This window comes from Notolepis coatsorum, assembly GCF_963971535.1.
Source record: "Notolepis coatsorum genome assembly, chromosome: 2".
NCBI lineage: Eukaryota > Metazoa > Chordata > Actinopteri > Aulopiformes > Paralepididae > Notolepis > Notolepis coatsorum.
In genome coordinates, this window is record NC_140166.1 from 59,126,737 (window position 1) to 59,145,870 (window position 19,134).

Below are 19,134 nucleotides of genomic sequence, written 5' to 3' on the forward strand. Positions count from 1 at the left end.
ACTCACATTTTTGATCGGAGCGCTGTTTCCCCTACAGCGCTGGTTCGCCTCATGACCGCTCGACTCGACGCTCTCTCCCAGGGCTGGCCGGCCTTGCTTCGATCATGATTCTCCCACACATTGATGACTGTTGTCCACTGTCGCCCCATTATTGAAAAAGTCTTTATCCGTTGTTCTTATCTCTTGCAAATCCGGCTGTCATCAACAACCAACTGTTCCCGTTGTTTTAATCTCTTGCAAATCCGGCTGTCATCGGCACCAACTGTAAGATTCTGATCAAACTGGCCAGTATCACGTCTTCGTCTGTTTGGCTCTCCATCCAATTCCTCTGCGTTGTGTACTTTTAATGGTCCTGACGTCTCCGATACTGGTAGATAAGATCCTTATCTCCCCCCGTTAGTGCAATCCATAAACCATCCTAATTCTCCACTTCCGTAAGAATTCGACACTTCGACACCGTGAGATACCTTATGAGAAAAAGCGTTGTTTTATTGCTATAAACAGAACCTCATAATCAGATGTTATCAGATGTTATCAAATTGTATCGTCCTTGAAGAGTCTATTCTAATGATCTTTCGGTGTGTTCGTCTATCGTCCTTTTGTGATTCAGTCCAATAGTGTTCAGGCCTAGTCGTTAGCCTGAACCCTCCTCGTGTTAGCCGAAGCTAATGATGTCGTGGCATTCTTCCTCCCCCCCCCCCCCCCCCCCCCTCTCTCGTGATAAGAGGAGAGAGAGTCCTCTGTGTGATCTCAGTCCTACTCGCTCTCGGTCAGATTCTAGTCTGAGTCAGATTCTAGTCTGCCTTACACCCGGAAACACCGTTCGACTCATAGATGTTCGTCGTCGCAACGACGGCCCCGCCTTCTGGTTGTCATGCGACGTGTTGTCATGACAACTGCTAAATAACCTTTAACACCATTAAACTTTCATTAAGATGAACCTCTCTCCCTCCTGCTCTGGGAGACGGTACACTCTAATCTCAGATGTTCTTCCAAGGAATTCATAACAAAACCCTCGCTGACGCGGCCTGTGCCTGTGAAACCACTGGTTCCACCACCGTCAATATCACCGTCTTCCATGCACATTTCAATCACCGTTTTAGCTGTGGTCACCTCCCCCCAATCTATACATCACATACATTGAAAAAGCACCGTTTTCTCTCAGTATGGTAGCATGAGATAGTCTACACCCTCCCCAGACTGACAGTAGGGCAGCATGTGGTAGTCTACACCCTCCCCAGACCGACAGTAGGGCAGCATGTGGTAGTCTACACCCTCCCCAGACTGACAGTAGGGCAGCATGTGGTAGTCTACACCCTCCCCAGACTGACAGTAGGGCAGCATGTGGTAGTCTACACCCTCCCTAGACCGACAGTAGGGCAGCATGTGGTAGTCTACACCCTCCCCAGACTGACAGTAGGGCAGCATGTGGTAGTCTACACCCTCCCCAGACTGACTGTAGGGCAGCATGTGGTAGTCTACACCCTCCCCAGACCGACAGTAGGGCAGCATGTGGTAGTCTACACCCTCCCCAGACTGACAGTAGGGCAGCATGTGGTAGTCTACACCCTCCCCAGACTGACAGTAGGGCAGCATGTGGTAGTCTACACCCTCCCCAGACTGACAGTAAGGCAGCATGTGGTAGTCTACACCCTCCCCAGACTGACAGTAAGGCAGCATGTGGTAGTCTACACCCTCCCCAGACTGACAGTAGGGCAGCATGTGGTAGTCTACACCCTCCCCAGACCGACAGTAGGGCAGCATGTGATGGGCAATGCGCGTAAGGACCGGGAAGGGAGTTGGCATAATGACTAAATTGGGGGAGGAAAGTGACCAACCACTGTCACCTGTCCATGGAGCTGGGAGGACAGACGGGATATGGAAGCTCTAAACAATAATTCACTGCTCTCACCAAAGCTGCTGTAAGTAGTAAGTACCTTTTGGCCCTGCTGAGGCAGAGGCCCTTGGGGCCCTCCGAGCTGCGTGTTCCCCGCTTCCTGTTCCCCTCTTCATGTTCCCCTCTTCATGTTCCCCTCTTCATGTTCCCCTCTTCATGTTCCCCTCTTCATGTTCCCCGCTTCCTGTTCCCCGCTTCCTGTTCCCCTCTTCATGTTCCCCTCTTCCTGTTCCCCTCTTCATGTTCCCCTCTTCATGTTCCCCTCTTCCTGTTCCCCTCTTCCTGTTCCCCTCTTCATGTTCCCCTCTTCATGTTCCCCGCTTCCTGTTCCCCGCTTCCTGCACAGAGAGCCACGTGGCGTCTGTCTGTCACCATCTTGTTTGGTTCCACCTAACTGCGCGCCAGGAGTTCCCGGCAGTGCAAACCAAACGAGATCAATTCCACAAATTATTTAAAACATTTTACATTTAATTATTTTACATCTAATTATTTCCCACAGTTGTGTGACTAACTGGGTAATCCTGTTACGTACAAGAAAACACGGTTGTTCAAACTGTAAGCAGCTTGGATTTAGAACACTTTATTAGTGACATTGGTAACCGGAAAGTGATTTTTTTTTTTTTTTTTTTTTTTTTAATCTTTCCCCCCCATTTTCCTCCGATTTTCTCCCATCCCAATGTTAGTCGTTATGCCAATTCCCAATCCCCTTCCTGGTCGCTGTGCACTTACCCCCCACAGTCGGTCTGGGAGAGTGGAGGCTATCACGTGCTTCCTCCGACACACGTCCAGCCAATCAACCGCTTCTTTTCACCTGGCAGCGTGGACTCTCACTGAGAGGGCGTAGCGTGTGGAAGGATCACACTATCCCACTCAGGTCCTATCCGCGCTTAGCAGGCGCCCCGACCGAACGGTAGGAGTCGCTGTTTACAACGACCCGGACCCACCCCGCCAGCTTTTCCCACCCTCTAATACTGCCAATTGTATTAGTGTGAACGGCCAGCCAAGCTGGTGACAACCCCGGAGCTGTGAGCTGGATTCGAACAGGCGAATCCAGCGTCTCCGGGGTTTGGTGACGAACGCAATCTCCGTTACGCCACCTGACCGCCCGGAAAGCGATGTTTGTAAAAAGTTTTGAATTGTAAAATTTGTTAAAATAAACTTTTTTATTCAGCAAAAGAATAGGCAAATCGGTATGTGTGTTTTTTTTTTAATTGTATTTACAGAAGGTTCCACAGTTGGCCAGTAGAGGGCAGACCGACCATTTTAGATTTCTTTGCATTCGTTTTGATTGCAGGGTAATAAAGCCTCTCGGACTGATTGAGGTCACCTGTCTGTTACTCTGTCTTCCAAACTGAAAGGGTGATGCAAGTTGTGTCAAAGGAACTAGTTTCTTGCAATCTGCGCGCTGTTCTACATGTCATGTTGAGGTTCGGTTTACGAGACGGAAGTTAGGCTTGCTTTCAACTGGTTGCAAATTGCATCAAATAACATCATTTACATTACACAAAGCAAAAGTTGCATGCAACACACTCAATTTAATAGTTTATTCCACTAACATTAGACAGATTGGTATTATTTCAAGTTCAAGTTTGTTTATTATGTCACAACAAAATACAGAATACTTTATATGAAATGCTTATTTCTGAAAGCCCCTGAGAGTGCTACATACAGTAAAAATAAAATAAAAAAGTAATTAAGAAGTAAGTAAAGTCGATATACATATATACAATAATACAACACAGTAAAATGAGTAACAGTGAGGTACAATGCAGAAATGAGATGGGTAAACAAAACTTAGGGTAAGGGTGCAAATGAGGTATGGGTGTAGTGCAAATCTTTTTAATATATCAATATAAAGTGTGTTAAAGTGAGTGGTAGGTTAGTGTTTGTTTAAAGTGTGTGGACGTGTGTGCAGTGCAGTGAGTGTATTTAGTAAATACTACAGAAGGAAAGGTGCCTTTCAACTTTATACTGTTACACAAGCCGCAATTATGTGGAATAAACAAGTAATCTGGCTTCACCTCCATAACAAGTGTCACTTGACTGGTGGCAGTGAAAAGGCGACAGTGGATCAGGAGGTAGAGCAGTCGTCTGGTAATCCAGAGGCTCCCGGTTTGATACCCGCTCCTCCCGCGGGCAGCGTGTTGAAGTGTCCTTGAGCGAGACACTTAACCCCCTAACTGGGTAAAATGTGAGAGGAACAAATTGTAAAGCGCTTTGGATAAAAGCACAGTTTACCAAAAGGAATTTATTCTATCAAGCCTTTTTTTACGGTAGAAAACTAACTTAGAAGGCCAAGACAGATTTTTATTTTCTTTTATTTTGGGGCCGTTCGCTTCATGGTCACTCGCCTGCTTCACAGTCGCTGCCCAGTACAACCAGTATGCTAATTCAGATTCAGATTCCTTTAATAAGCCATATGTGTAACCATTACATTACAGAGTATGCATTTTTCCATACATTTTCTTTTCACATAACAGACAGACGCAGGACAAAGACAGTGCAGTGAAGGATTAATCATTTGAATAAATATAAATATATAAAGTAAAGTGCAGAGTTCCAGGTCAGTCCCAGTGCTGTATTTTTGCCAGTGTCATTGTTATTGTGCCAGTGTGTCACTTGACCACTGAGCAGCACTACTGGAGGAGCTGTGGGATTAGGCCAAGTGTATCGCTCAAGAGAACCGTCTGTCTCTGTGCTTCAGCGTCTCTGGAGACGAGCCGCTCAACCGCTTTCTCTGCCCAGAGCGAAACCCCCGCGGCTGTGGCCTGGAACTGTCACTGGTGGTTTGATGAGCTCTATTATAGTATTCACATTTTCTACATGTTAGTCATTTAGCTGACACTTTTTGTCCAAAGCGACTTACAAGTTCTGTACGACAAGTCAGCAGGAAGGGCACAACTCTTACAGCTGAGTAACAATGTTCTTAAAAACAGTGTTGAAACGTGGGTGCTGCAGTGTTGAGCGTATAGTAAATGGTGCATTTACGCAACGCTTTTATCCAAATCGCTTTACAATTTGTTCCTCACATTTTTACCCGTTCACTCACACATTCACACACCGACGGCCGAGGCGACCATGCAAAGGTGCCGACCTGCTCATCGGGATCAGTTAGGGCTTAAGTGTCTTTGCTCAAGGACACTTCGACACGCTGTCTATAGTAGTAGCGACATTAGTATAGTAGGAAGAGTGCATGTCGTCTGTCTGTCTGTCAAGAATGTACGCCTACAAAGACTCCACTAGGTCAGTGACATGATGTGAGTCACTTGGCCTAGTTGACCCCTGTGTTCGGCTCTGTGGGACCCGTCTTTAATGTTTACTGAGAGAGAAATGATCAATCAATTAATTAAAAACATTTCTGTGAAGAACATCGTAAAAGAACACATGTTCATTGAGTGCACACTGTGCCCCCCCCCCTACACATTTATATTAAAATGCAGGACTTTTTAGAAGTCTTTATTAATCGGCATGCAACGACACACTTGTGACACATATTACATAATGTGGTGTTCTGGTCCCCTGGAACCTGGACGTGTAGGAAATTGTAGGTGAAAAAACAAGTAAATATGGTAAACATTTAATAAAAGTTAACTTTGTATCTTTTACTGTCTGCTTCCACCTTGTTTCATTTATATTTTTCAAGATAAACATGATTTATTTCCATTCACGTCTTGATTATAATTTTTCTTTTGTCACAAAAACGAATAGCACTTGTATTGATGAATGTGATCTAGCTGTGGTAAATGACAAATGTATACAGTATGCTGTCTAGATTGTATCGTGTACATATTTTTTTTTACATTAATTGTTATGCTTTATTAAAAAAGAACATTTAATCCCAATAACGTTGTGGGTCCACCAGACAGATTGTGAGTACGAACACCAATTTTTTTTTTTTAACAACACAAGGGTTAAAAACAACTCTTCTACAGTGACAGCTACCTCACTCAACCAGTCTCACAGCGTTGTTGCCATCACTGCCTTAACAACTCTCTTCTTGACTGTATCTGTGTCTCACTCAACCAGTCTCATGGCAGCAAACTGGCTGTGAATTTCTCATTTAGGATGGTAACTGGTAAATGGCTGCTTTTTTATAGAGCAGATTTGATCCAAAGCGCTTTACAATTTGTTATTCACATTTCACACATTCACTCACACATTCACACACCTGCTTTGTACAGTGTCCCCCCCCCCCCCCCCCCCCCCCCCATCCAATGTAAATTACCTAGTATGGTTGTCAATATCCCAATGTACAGTTTTGCTTGTACAGTGTTCCCCCCAACCCCTCCCTACCCAACCCCCCCCCCCCCCCCCCCCACACAACCCCACCCAACCTCCTCCAATGTACAGTTTTTACGTCAAATGTATATACTCCCTTTTCTGGACTCTTTTTGTATCACAAGCAGTACTGTATTTGCAAATCTGGTATGTCATAAATGTATAGATGTAGCAGTACTGTCTATCTGTATGTCATGTGTGTCATATATGTACTGATGAATTGAAAACGGGGGACCCTGATGTAAACAAGACGAAAGTCTTTCTCTGGTCTGCATCCCCTTAACAATTGTGTGTATTGAGCTGTACTGTATTGTACCCATTCTGCAATCTGTTAATAAAGTTTTCAATCAATCAATCAATCAATGCTCATCGGGAGCAATTAGGGGTTAAGTGTCTTGCTCAAGGACACATCGACACGCTGCCCGGGGAGGAGCGGGAATCGAACCGGGAACCTCCGGATTGCCAGACGACTGCTCTACCTCCCGAGCCTCACTGTCACCCCAGTGATGTGTGATGAATGTTAGAAAAGGCATATTTTTCATTTACAGTCTAAACTCTCCAGGAGACTGTTTTCTATGTTTAGTTAAAAAAAATAAGTAAGCCCCCTACTTGGGAGGGGGGGGGGGGGGTGGAATCAGCTAGCATGTATTACTAGTTCAAGTAAAATAGATTAGATTAGTTCAAGTTCTTTAATAGTTGTCATACAGAAGTACAGAATACTTTCATACAAAATGCTTCTTACTGTTACACTCCAGAGACTGTGCTAGACAAGATAGTATCAAATAACATAATATAGCATGTAATTTAGAAGAAGAAAAATGAGGTCACAGTGTTCGGTATAGACATATGTACAATGTTCTGAGTTACCATATAATATACAATACTATGCAGTGTACTAATGTACAGTACTATCTAGTGCAAAGCAGAAATGGGATGAGGTACAATTTTAGGTACAATTTACAGTAAGGTGTACGAGTTGTAGTGCAATCCTTCATCAATAAATATAAAGTGTGGGGAGTGGGTGCTACAGTGTGTTTGTTTAAAGTGGGTGTGTGCTATAAAGTGTGTGGAGTGGGTGCTACAGTGTGTTTGTTTAAAGTGAGTGTGTGCGTGTGGATGTGTGTGCTATGTGCGTTTGGTGGTTGTTGTTGTGTAGTGTTCATTCATTGTTCGTTTAGCAGCCTGATGGCCTGGGGATAGAAGCTTCTTCTGAGTCTTTCTGTGCTCGCCTTGAGACTCCGGTATCGCTTGCCTGACCGCAGCAGTTCAAAGAGGCAGTTGTTCGGGTGACTGGAGTCTTTAATGATTCTCTTAGCCTTGCCCTTGCAACGCTTGTTGTAAATGTTCTGGAGGGTGGGGAGCCCCCCTCCAATTGTGCGTTCGGCTGAACGTGTCACTCTTTGTAGTCTGCTTCGGTCTTGTGCAGTGCTATTCCCAAACCAGGAGGTGATGTTGCCGGTCAAGATGCTCTCTATTGTACATGAGTAGAAGTTCTTAAGGATCTTCTGACTGACTTGGAACTTCCTTAGGCGCCTGAGGAAGTAGAGGCGTTGTCGTGCCTTCTTCACAACACTGTCAATGTGTGTGGTCCATGTCAAGTCCTCGGATATGTAGGCTCCGAGGTACTTAAAGCTGTTGACTCTCTCAACCGGTGCCCCGTCGATGCTGAGGGGGCTGTAGTCCTTGACCCCCGACCTCCTGAAGTCCACAATCATCTCCTTTGTTTTGCTGACGTTCAGGGAGAGGCTGTTTTCCTGGCACCATCCCGCCAGGACCTTGACCTCTTCCAGGTAGGCCCTCTCGTCGTTGGCAGAGATCAGGCCCACCACCACTGTGTCGTCAGCAAATTTGATGATTGTATTGCTACTCCGCTGAGCCACACAGTCGTGTGTGTACAGGGAGTAGAGGAGGGGACTCAGAACACAGCCCTGGGGGGCCCCTATGTTGAGGGTGATGGATGAGGAGGTGCAGTTGCCTGCTCTCACCACCTGGGGTCTGCCAGTCAGGAAGTCCAAGACCCACTGGCAGAGGTCATAGCCCAAGCCCAGGTCCCTGAGCTTGGCTATGAGTATGGAGGGGACTATGGTATTGAATGCCGAGCTGTAGTCGATGAATAGCATTCTCACATAGTTCCCCTGCCTCTTGTCCAGGTGTGATGCTGCTGTGTGCAGCACATGGGCTATGGCGTCCTCCGTGGACCTGTTGGGGCGGTATGCAAATTGCAGGGGGTCCATGTTGATGGGGAGGGAGGAGCAGATGTAGCCCTTTACTAGCTTCTCAAAGCACTTCATGGCTATGGAGGTGAGAGCTACAGGGCGGTAGTCGTTGAGGCAAGCAGGCTTGGATTTTTTGGGTACAGGGATAATAGTGGACTTCTTCAGGCAGGTGGGGATGACAGCCTGTTCTAAGGACAGGTTAAATATGTCAGTGAATACTGGGGCCAGTTGGTCGGCACAGACTTTTAGGACGCGGCCGGGGATGCCGTCCGGACCTGCTGCCTTCCTGATATTCACTTTTTTAAAGGTCCGCCTCACCTCATGCTCTGTTACCCTGAACACTGCGCCTCCATCAGCAGCCGACCCCCCCCCCCCCCCCATTGCCGTGGCTTGTGAGCTGGTGTTGTTATTACCAGCATCAAACCTCGCATAGAAGGTATTGAGGTCATTTGCTAAGGAGATGTCACTGTTCAGTTTGAGGGAGGCGCCTTTGTAGTCTGTCATCGTTTTGAGCCCCTGCCACATAGCTCTAGTCAGCTTGTTCAAACTGGAGTTCAATTTTATCCCTGTAGCGCCGTTTGGCCTCTGACACTGTCCTCCTTACGTTGTATCGCGCCACCTTGTGGTCATTCATGTTGCCTGCCACTAGGGCGTCGTTGTATGCTTTGGTGCGCTCTCTCAGAGCTTCACGGACGGATTTGTCTACCCAGGGTTTTTGATTTGGGTAAACTCTCATTTTGGTAGTGGGGATTGTTTCTTCCACCCTAGTACAAACATAGTCCAGCACTGTCTCTGTGTAGACATTAATGTTATCTGTGTCATTATATGACAATATCTTGTCATTATACAGCACAAGTACAGTACAATGAAAAGACGTTCTAACCAGAGTGCAAATGTAACAGTAAAGTGCAATATCAATATACAATATTGAGAATATTAATTATATAAAGAGTATATATAAATGAGTACTACTGAGTACTACCTGCTCCCTCTCTCACTAATCCCCTTAACAATAATAATAATAATATATTTGTAGGGGCGCTTTATATTTGTGGAACAAATCTCAAGGCGCTACAGTGTAGATTAGAAGAACATACAAACTAGTAAAAGAGTAAAAGAACATAAAATAAGAAGGGTTAAAACTAGTAAAAGAGTCAAAGAACATAAAATAAGAAGGGTTAAAACTAGTAAAAGAGTCAAAGAACATAAAATAAGAAGGGCTAAAACTAGTAAAAGAGTAAAAGAACATAAAATAAGAAGGGTTAAAACTAGTAAAAGAGTCAAAGACCATAAAATAAGAAGGGCTAAAACTAGTAAAAGAGTCAAAGACCATAAAATAAGAAGGGTTAAAACTAGTAAAAGAGTCAAAGAACATAAAATAAGAAGGGCTAAAACTAGTAAAAGAGTAAAAGAACATAAAATAAGAAGGGTTAAAACTAGTAAAAGAGTCAAAGACCATAAAATAAGAAGGGCTAAAACTAGTAAAAGAGTCAAAGACCATAAAATAAGAAGGGTTAAAACTAGTAAAAGAGTCAAAGAACATAAAATAAGAAGGGTTAAAACTAGATACAACTCAACAAAAGGCTCTATTAAAAAGTGTTTTTGTGTTTTGAGGCCCTTGTTAAACTCCTCCACTTGGCTGGCCTAGAAGTGTCAGTGGTTTGATGAATGATGCATGTTGGAGGCTGGATCCCCGTTTGAGCTGCTATTCACACGATGATGATGATGATGATGATGATGATGATGGTGACTAATGAAACAGACAAAAGCATCACAAGGTAAGCCTAAAAGACAACACACAGAGTCTTTCTTCTACACAATATTTTTGAGACTGGTTGAGTGAGACAGGAGTCACTGTTTGATTGATTGATAACTTTATTTAACAGATTGCAGAATGGGTACAGTGGTACAGTACGGCTCAATACACACAATTGTTAAGGGGATGCAGACCAGAGAAAGACTTTCGTCTTGTTTACAAAATGGGGGACCCTTGATCTGCATCCCCTTAACAATATCAATGATGCATTTAAACAGTTGATCTAAGTTTTAGTCAGCAGCAAACTCGCCCTTCTTGCTCTTGATCTTTGCTTTTTTGTTCCAAGTTCCTGGCGTGTCTTTTACGTCACCAAAGCGGCGTGTGAAGACAGTGAGACGGTGTGAAGTTAATTTGTGAACACAAACATTTTGTGTGACTTGATTTACTTGTACAGTTTTTATTTACTGGTGTTTTTCTGGTACTGCTTTTATTACATTGCACCTGAATATAATGACAATAAAGACCATTCTGATTCTGAGATATAGCTGGGTGTCATCGGCGTAGCAGTGATCATTGAGACCATGTTTCCTGACGATCTGACCAAGGGCCGGGGGAGGAGGTAGATGGTGACGAGAACTGAACCCTGGGGGACACCTTGTTTGACTGGAGCCACCGAGGAACGTGTACTGATGACGCCTGTATATATGATATTTATGTGTTATTATTTAGTTGCAGTGCATGGCATTTGGTCACTATGTGGCGCTCCATTGTTTGCACTTGATGTAACAACAGGTTAGATTAGATTTAACTCGAGCCAGTGACTCACTTCACCTCTTGTCCACCTGCCATCCGGCAGCAGCGTTAACTTGTCTAGTAAGTTCTCTAGTAACGATGTGACTCGTGTCTGTAAAACGATTATTTGATCTATGTACATTTAATTAATATAAAGTCGTATGGCCAGGCCAGGCATTGTATGGTCATAGGCCTAACCTTGTGTTGTAATAATAAATGGGTGTGTCCTAAATCCCCAAAGCGTCTGATTTCCCACGTGATAAACTAAGCTATCCTTGTGCGGTTATGTCATGTTGACAAGTTGACGTCACACAGCCAGACAGGTTACAATAGGTAGGACTTAGACGAGCCCAGGGGGGGTTTCAATGATTACATGGGACTTCTCTCTCTCTCTCCACCCCTTCCAGGCTGGGTCTTGCAAGACCAGTTATCAGAATCTGGAACTTCCCCATAACGAGGAATGAGGAGGCGTGAGATTCTCTGGGTATAAAGACGCCTCCTGTCCTGTGTTGTTGTGTCACTTTACTTGAGAGATCCCAACAGCCCGTGAAGAGGCACACAGGGGTTAAGAGAGACCGCACACTGACGGCTGCAGCGTAAACACACAGGCTATACTTCTTCTACAGTACGTTCGTTAACCCTATAGTTCAGTTTCTCTAGTGATTACCACTGAAGATACCATGGACCCGCTAGCTTCGACCGAGGAGAACCGCGAGCGGATCCAGGCGGTGGATAATTCTTTTGGCCCCTCGGTGAAATCCCTGGCCACGCCGGGTCGGGCTCTGATCGGAGAGGGTCGTCTGATGAAGCTGTCTCGGCGCCGACCGCAGCCCAAGGCTTTCTTCCTCTTCAACGACGTGCTGGTGTACGGCAGCATCCTCCTGCACGGCCGCTGGCACGCCAACCGACAGATCATCCCTCTAGGTAGGTAGATAACTCGTGAGCTGGCGAGTAAAGGGATACTACGGGCGGGATGCGTGTTACTGTTCCGCAACTGTAAATTACTTCCGGGGTAGGCCTGATTGGCCCCGACAGGCACGTGACGCGGCAAACTCAGGACGCGCAACGAGGCTGCTGAGAGCTGTCGCGCGGAAATAGGCTGTCTATTGCCATTCTCTAACACAAACTCTAACCTTAACCAGCTCCTTAACAGCGCCTAAACTTAACCGTTCTAACCTTAACCAACTCCGAAACAATGCCTAACCTTAACCTTAACCATGCCTAACCTTAACCATAGAATAACATCAATAACACAGCTAATAAAAACGGACTACACATCTTTCACCTTAATGTAAACAGCATTAAGCATAAGCTGGACGAATTAAGAAACCTGTTTATGAGCGGTAAGGTAGACATAATTTGCTTTACTGAAACTAAACTTGATCCATCTGTAACAGACCCTGAAATAGAAATAGAGAACTATACTATAGTCCGTAATGACAGAAACCAGTATGGAGGTGGTGTTTGTATGTACATACATAAGGACACCAAATTCATTACCCGTACTGACCTTCATCATGAGGCAATTGAAACCGTATGGGTGGAAATTTTATTTGAAAGGGCAAAATCTGTTCTAGTCGGCACAATATACAGACCGCCAGATCAAACTGGCTTTTATGATACTTTGGATGTGTGCTTAGCTGGAGCTGAGGATGCGGAAAAAATTCTTATTGGGGATTGGAACACGGATATGCAACAAAAAAATGCACCCGTCTTCAAATCCTTCAATAGGTTTTGTGATCTGCACGGCCTCAGCCAACTAATCACCCAACCCACAAGGATATGTGAATCAACTCAGACTACCATTGACCTCATACTGACCTCTGACAAGTCCAAGATCTCCAGTAAAGGGGTTATAGCATGCGGGTTAAGTGATCATTACATGATATTCTGTACCCGCAAAAAGCTAAAACTAAAGGCTGGCTGTCACAAAACAGTCACATCTAGAGACCTCAAAACCTACTCTAGCGAGGCCTTTAACCTTGAACTGGAGAGTCTGGACTGGTCAGATGAACTCAATGGTACACTGGTTGAAGAAACTTGGCTTGGCTTCAAAACCAAATTTTCATCAATACTAAACAAAATGGCCCCCCTAAGAACCACCAGGGTAAAAAATCGCGCTGAGCCATGGATGCACACTGAAATACTGACCGCTATGAAAGCCAGAGACAAAAAATGCTCTGAGTTTCGTAAAAGTCAGTCAAAGCTTACCAAAAGCACGAGCAGTGAACTCCAAGACCACGTGACTGAACTCAAACTAGAAAGAAACAGACTAAGAAATGACGTAAACTCCATGATCAAAACTGCTAAAAAAAATTTCATCAATGACAAAACCGAGGAAAACAAAAATAAACCACGTGAACTTTGGAAATTACTCAACAATCAACTAGGCTGCAGTAAAAAACTCAAAACCAGGTTCTCAAACATAAACATAAAGACGGACAACACGCTCATCACAGACAAGCTGGATGTAGCCAATTACTTAAACACTTTCTTCACAAACATAGCCACAACACTGGTAAACAAACTACCCTCCCACTCAGGGCAGTATGGGGTAGAACACATAGTAGCATACTACATGAACCTAGGCGTCCACAAAGACGACTTCAAACTGGAAATAGTAACTACAGATGAGGTACTCAAAAAACTGAGCGCCCTCCAACCAAACAAGGCCACTGGCCATGACAACATCCCCTCCAAATTCCTCAGAGACTCAGCAGCAGCCATCACCCCAGTCATCACACACATAATAAACCTCTCCATAAAACAGGGACACGTCCCCAAGGACTTCAAAATTGCGAGAGTAACACCCCTGCACAAAAAGGGCAGCAAATTAGACCCGGGTAACTACCGCCCTGTTTCTATCCTTACATCCATCTCGAAAGTCATGGAAAAAATAGTATACGAACAGATCGAAAAGTACCTCGCGGAAAAAAATCTAATCTACGAATTCCAATCTGGCTTCAGAACATCCCACTCCACTGACACATGCCTTCTCTACTTGAACGACCACATCAAACAAGAGGTGGACGCGGGCAAATACTGCGGCATGGTCATGCTGGACCTACAAAAGGCCTTCGACACTGTCAATCACACCATTCTGATTGACAAGCTAAAAGCAATTGGTTTTGATAGTTTATCAGTGAGCTGGATACAATCCTACCTGGAGGGGAGGGAACAGATGGTGGAAGTAAACGGTACCCTATCCCCCCCCCTCACAGTGAGCTGTGGTGTTCCACAAGGAAGCATACTAGGACCGCTACTATTCCTAATTTATGCAAATGACATGTCGTCAGCTTGTGACTGCAACTTGTTCCTGTTTGCGGACGACTCAGCCCTGCTGGTCTCTGACAAGAACAAGTTACAGGTTGAAAAAGCCCTCAGCTCGGAACTAGGCAAAATCTGCATATGGCTCGCCGACAACAAACTATCATTACACATGGGCAAAACAGAGTCCATTCTCTTCGGCTCAAATAACAAACTCAGCAAGACCGACGGCTTCTCGGTTACAGTGGGTGACAATATTATCACAAGGAAAGATGAAATTACCTACCTGGGTTCCATCCTAGAGGCTAATCTTTCCTGTGACAAAATGGCATCCAATGTAATAAAAAAAGTCAACCAACGAACGCGATTCTTGTACCGGATCTCCTCTCTGGTAAACAAGAATACCCTGAAGACTCTAGCAGGAGCACTCATTCAAGGGTACTACGACTATGCTTGCACCTCATGGTACCAAAGCACCTCAAAGGCACTAAAAAACAAATTACAAACATCTCAAAACAAGCTAGTCAGACTACTACTTGACCTGACTCCTAGAACCCACCTCACCCCTGCCCACTTTGACAACCTAGGATGGCTTAGAGTAGACGACAGAGTACAGCAACTTGCAATGGGCCTGGTCTACAAGATACACTACGCGACCAAGGTACCCATGTACATGTCAAAATACTTCCCAAAGGTCAGTGAATACCACGATCACAACACCAGAGGGAGCTCCACAAATCATGTAAAACCCAGATTCGGCTCAAACAAGGGACTAAACACGTTTCGCAATTATGCCACATCAATGTGGAACGCCCTGCCTAAAGCTGTAAAGGAATGTGAATCACTACCCACCTTCAAAAACACTCTCAAAAAACACCTACGTGAGACTGCAATTCGAAACTGGCCCCTACAAATGTCCTAACCTAGTTGTACAGTAAATGACCAAGTAAGGCTTTGTCAATATTCCAATGTACAGTGTAAAATGTGTGTGTGTCCCCTACCCAACCCCCCCCCCCCCCCCCACCTCCAATGTACAGCCCTCACCCAACCCCACCAACCTCCTCCAATGTACAGTTTCTACGCCAAATGTATATACACTCCTTTTCTGGACACTTTTGTATCACAAACAGTACTGTATTTGCAAATCTGATATGTCATAAATGTATAGATGTAGCAGTACTGTCTATCTGTATGTCATGTATGTCATATATGTTATGATGAATTGAAAATGGGGGACCCTGGTGGAAACAAGACGAAAGTCTTTCTCTGGTCTGCATCCCCTTAACAATTGTATGTATTGAGATGTACTGTACTGTACCCATTCTGCAATCTGTTAATAAACTTTTCAATCAATCAATCAATCAAAGAAAGAATATTGCCATTCTCTAAGACAAACTCTAACCTTAACCAGCTCCTTAACAGCGCCTAAACTTAACCGTTCTAACCTTAACCAACTCCGAAACAATGCCTAACCTTAACCTTAACCATGCCTAACCTTAACCGGCGAAAGAATACACGTTAAAAAAAAATCAACGTTAAAAAAAAAAAATTTGATGGGATTCGAACTCGTCAACAACGGACCGCAGGATCGCTGCTCTGCCAGGTGAGCTGAAGCGCCGAATGAAAATCATGGCGGATTAGGACGGTTACATAATTCCGCAAGCTTGCGCGTCACGTGCCTGTCGGGGCCAATCAGGCCTACCCCGGAAGTAACTTACAGTTGCGGAACAGTTATAGGCGGGCGGGATCCACAAAAGAATGGATTGCACGGAGCAAGTTGCACCCTTACTTACAATTCATTGTGAATTGAAAATGGGGGACCCTGATGTAAACAAGACGAAAGTCTTTCTCAAGTCTGCATCCCCTTAACAATTGTGTGTATTGAGCCGTACTGTATTGTACCCATTCTGCAATCTGTTAATACAATTTTCAATCAATCAATCAATCAATCAATCACCTGCACGGATTGTTTTGTTAAACGTACGGTTGTCGACCGCCCTAAGCAGAGACACCCAGCTAACGGCGACACGTCTTAGTTTTTCTCTGAGATGTCTTCGTTTGTTGTTTTATTGATATTTGTTGTTTTATTGATATTTGTATTGTTCTATATTAGAACATTTGGCATACATATTTGTTTGTATGTCTGAATTTGATTGGTTTTAATGTTCTATAATTGTTTGTATATTTTATTGGTGTTTTATTGATATTTGTTTTGTTTTTTTATGTTGTTTTATTGATTATTCTTGTTTAATTCTATATGTTTGGATCCAGACCCCAGGAAGAATAGTCGCTGCTGAGGCAGGGACTAATGGGGATCTGAAATAAAGAAATAAATAAAGAAATTAATACTTTTTTGACAAAAAGAGTGATTGAACCGTAACGTGGCCTCTTCCTCCTCTCTCTCCAGAGGACGTTCTGCAGGAGGACCTGGACGACAGTCCGCTCATGAAGAACCAGTGGCTGATCCGCACGCCGCGCAAGTCCTTCTACGTGGCGGCGGTGTCGCCCGAGGAGAAGCGGGCCTGGATGGACCACATCGAGGACCGGCGCTCCCGGTGGCTCGCGAGCGGCGCCGGCCGCCGACCCAGCGCCACGTTCGCCGTCACCTGGGTCCCCGACCGGGCCTCCGCCGTCTGCATGCGCTGCACCGACAAGTTCAGCGCCGCCCAGCGGCGCCACCACTGCCGGAGCTGCGGCTTCGTGGTCTGCGGCTCCTGCTCCAAACGCAGGGCGTTGCTCGCACACATCCACGCCACCAAGCTGCTGAGGGTGTGCGGCCTGTGCTACGCACAGCCCGGTGTCCCGTGCCAGGAGGAGACGCGGAGTTCTTCTCCTGGCACTCGCCACAGCGAGGGGAACAGTGTCGAGAACAGCGAGGGGAACAGCGTCGGGAACAGCGAGGAGGAGCTGGTTTATTCTCCCAGCAGGTGGCTAGACACCCAGGAGGAAACGTACACATACAGCACCTGAACCCATAGAGCGTGTGAAGGACTCTTCTCCGGACTCTTTTAAAGTAGGCCTGATATCATTGGGGAAAAGCGTTGTAGTGTTTTCTCAAAGATACAGTAGGACTTTTCTTTTTTTGACTTGAATTGCGTTGGTTTCATTGCACTTGGAATCTTTGACCCGTTTGAAACCCAATGCCCGGCTATAGGGAAATGTTAGAAAAGTTAATTTGATTTTGAGGTCAAAAACTGATCCAGAACTATACTGTAAGAACTCTGGGGTGGCGGACGTGAGAGAAGAAAAACTCAAAAGATTCTGAGGTCTATATTTGGAATCATTACACTTGAGTTTAACCTAAATCTGGCATGTAAATATATGTAATGTATGTCATGTAACTAATAATTAGTTATCATTATTGTGTATACACTTTTACTATGTTTACTGTTACAAGAGGTATTATTATTGTATGTATTTTGGATATCAAAAGTCTATATCTTCTTACTTGCTGTATAAATACTGTGAACACATTTAAACTTGGACAATATTTTATATTATTTCTGTGTCTTCCTTTTTCGAGGGCCATGTTCAGAACAAACATTTGAAGGGGGGAACATTATGGAGAATAGTTTTTTTTTTTTTTTATTGCAAAACAAAAATTATTAAAAGTCAGTACTCAACACACAATGCATAATGAAACTAACAGTCAAGGTGGCTAAAATGACATGCAAGTACAGAAACAGAAAAAAAAATGACAGAGGCCTAAACAAACTGTGCAGAATTTGTGTTTGTTGTGACGTCACGAGGGGTCAATTGATTAACGTGAACAATAAATAGTAAGACCGTTGGAACACATCATCACGAGAAGGGCAGCCCTGATCAGCGAATACATTTGACAGCGGTTGAGGTCAGAGTCAGAGATTTGATTTGTATGGTTTAATCCACATTGGAATACAGGTACAGAGCAAACACTGTGTCTACTACTAATCCAATACAGGAGCAGAGTAGAAACAGTACAGAAATAAAGATATAAAAACACAGACAGTATAAAAGGACAAATGCTAAGGTTGATATCAACATCCCCTAAAGTGCATAACATAGTAAAGTGCATGATGCATAGAGGCACAATTTACAGTAAAAATGCATATAATCAAAGTGCGTGATGCACAGACACACAGAAACAGCACTTCCACAACCTGACTAATAACACACCAAAATAAAAAATAGGATAATATACAAATCTAGCCTTTAGAGTTATTCAGGCTGCGCACAGCACTGGGGAAGAAGCTCTTAGTAAACCGAGAGGTAGAGCATGTGATAGAGCGGTAACGTCTGCCCGAGGGGAGGGGGACGAAGAGGCCTGCGGCTGGGTTACCAGAGGGGTCGTTGATAAAGCCAGAGGCACGGGGAAGCAGCCTGGCACCATAGATCTCTTCTAGAGAAAGCAGCCTGGCACCATAGATCTCTTCTAGAGCTGGCAGGCTAACCCCGATTGTCTTGCGTGCGAGACGCACAATTCTGTTCCGAGATTTCTTCTCCTGGTCTGTGATGTTATACCAAACCATACAGTACAGGAGGAAGTGAGAACGCTCTCAATAATCACACAGCGATAGTTGTGTAGAATCACCCTGTTATTAGTGATTATTAGTTATTAGCCACCATGATGAGCTTGCGTGTGGGTATGGGCGCGCACATGGACATGTACATGCATGCGTGTGTGCACATAAGCACGTGCTCAAACATGACCAAATTATATGCACAAGTTAAACTTTTCATTCAAATTGTATATCGATGAGTTTGCACTGGAGGATGAGGTGCACGTCGGAATGGGCGTGCACGTGTACATGTGCACGTGTACATGGATTGATGTGACAAAGGGAGAGAGCAGTATAGTGTGTATGTGTTTGTGCAAACATGTCTAGATGAATTTCTTACGTGGTTCTTATTCATTTGAATAAATGCTTCAAAATTAACTGCAAAACTTT

At 44.5% G+C, this 19,134-nt stretch overlaps 1 protein-coding gene across 1 annotated transcript; it reads left to right on the forward strand.

The window, feature by feature from the left end:
- The first annotated feature begins 11,478 nt into the window (after nucleotides 1–11,478).
- plekhf1 (pleckstrin homology domain containing, family F (with FYVE domain) member 1) lies at nucleotides 11,479–17,783 on the forward strand. The gene is made up of 2 exons (XM_084309130.1): nucleotides 11,479–11,863; nucleotides 16,614–17,783. The coding sequence occupies exons 1-2, from the start codon at nucleotides 11,620–11,622 to the stop codon at nucleotides 17,174–17,176; spliced, it is 807 nt and encodes a 268-aa protein (XP_084165256.1). The 5' UTR covers nucleotides 11,479–11,619; the 3' UTR covers nucleotides 17,177–17,783.
- Nucleotides 17,784–19,134: the final 1,351 nt, after the last annotated feature.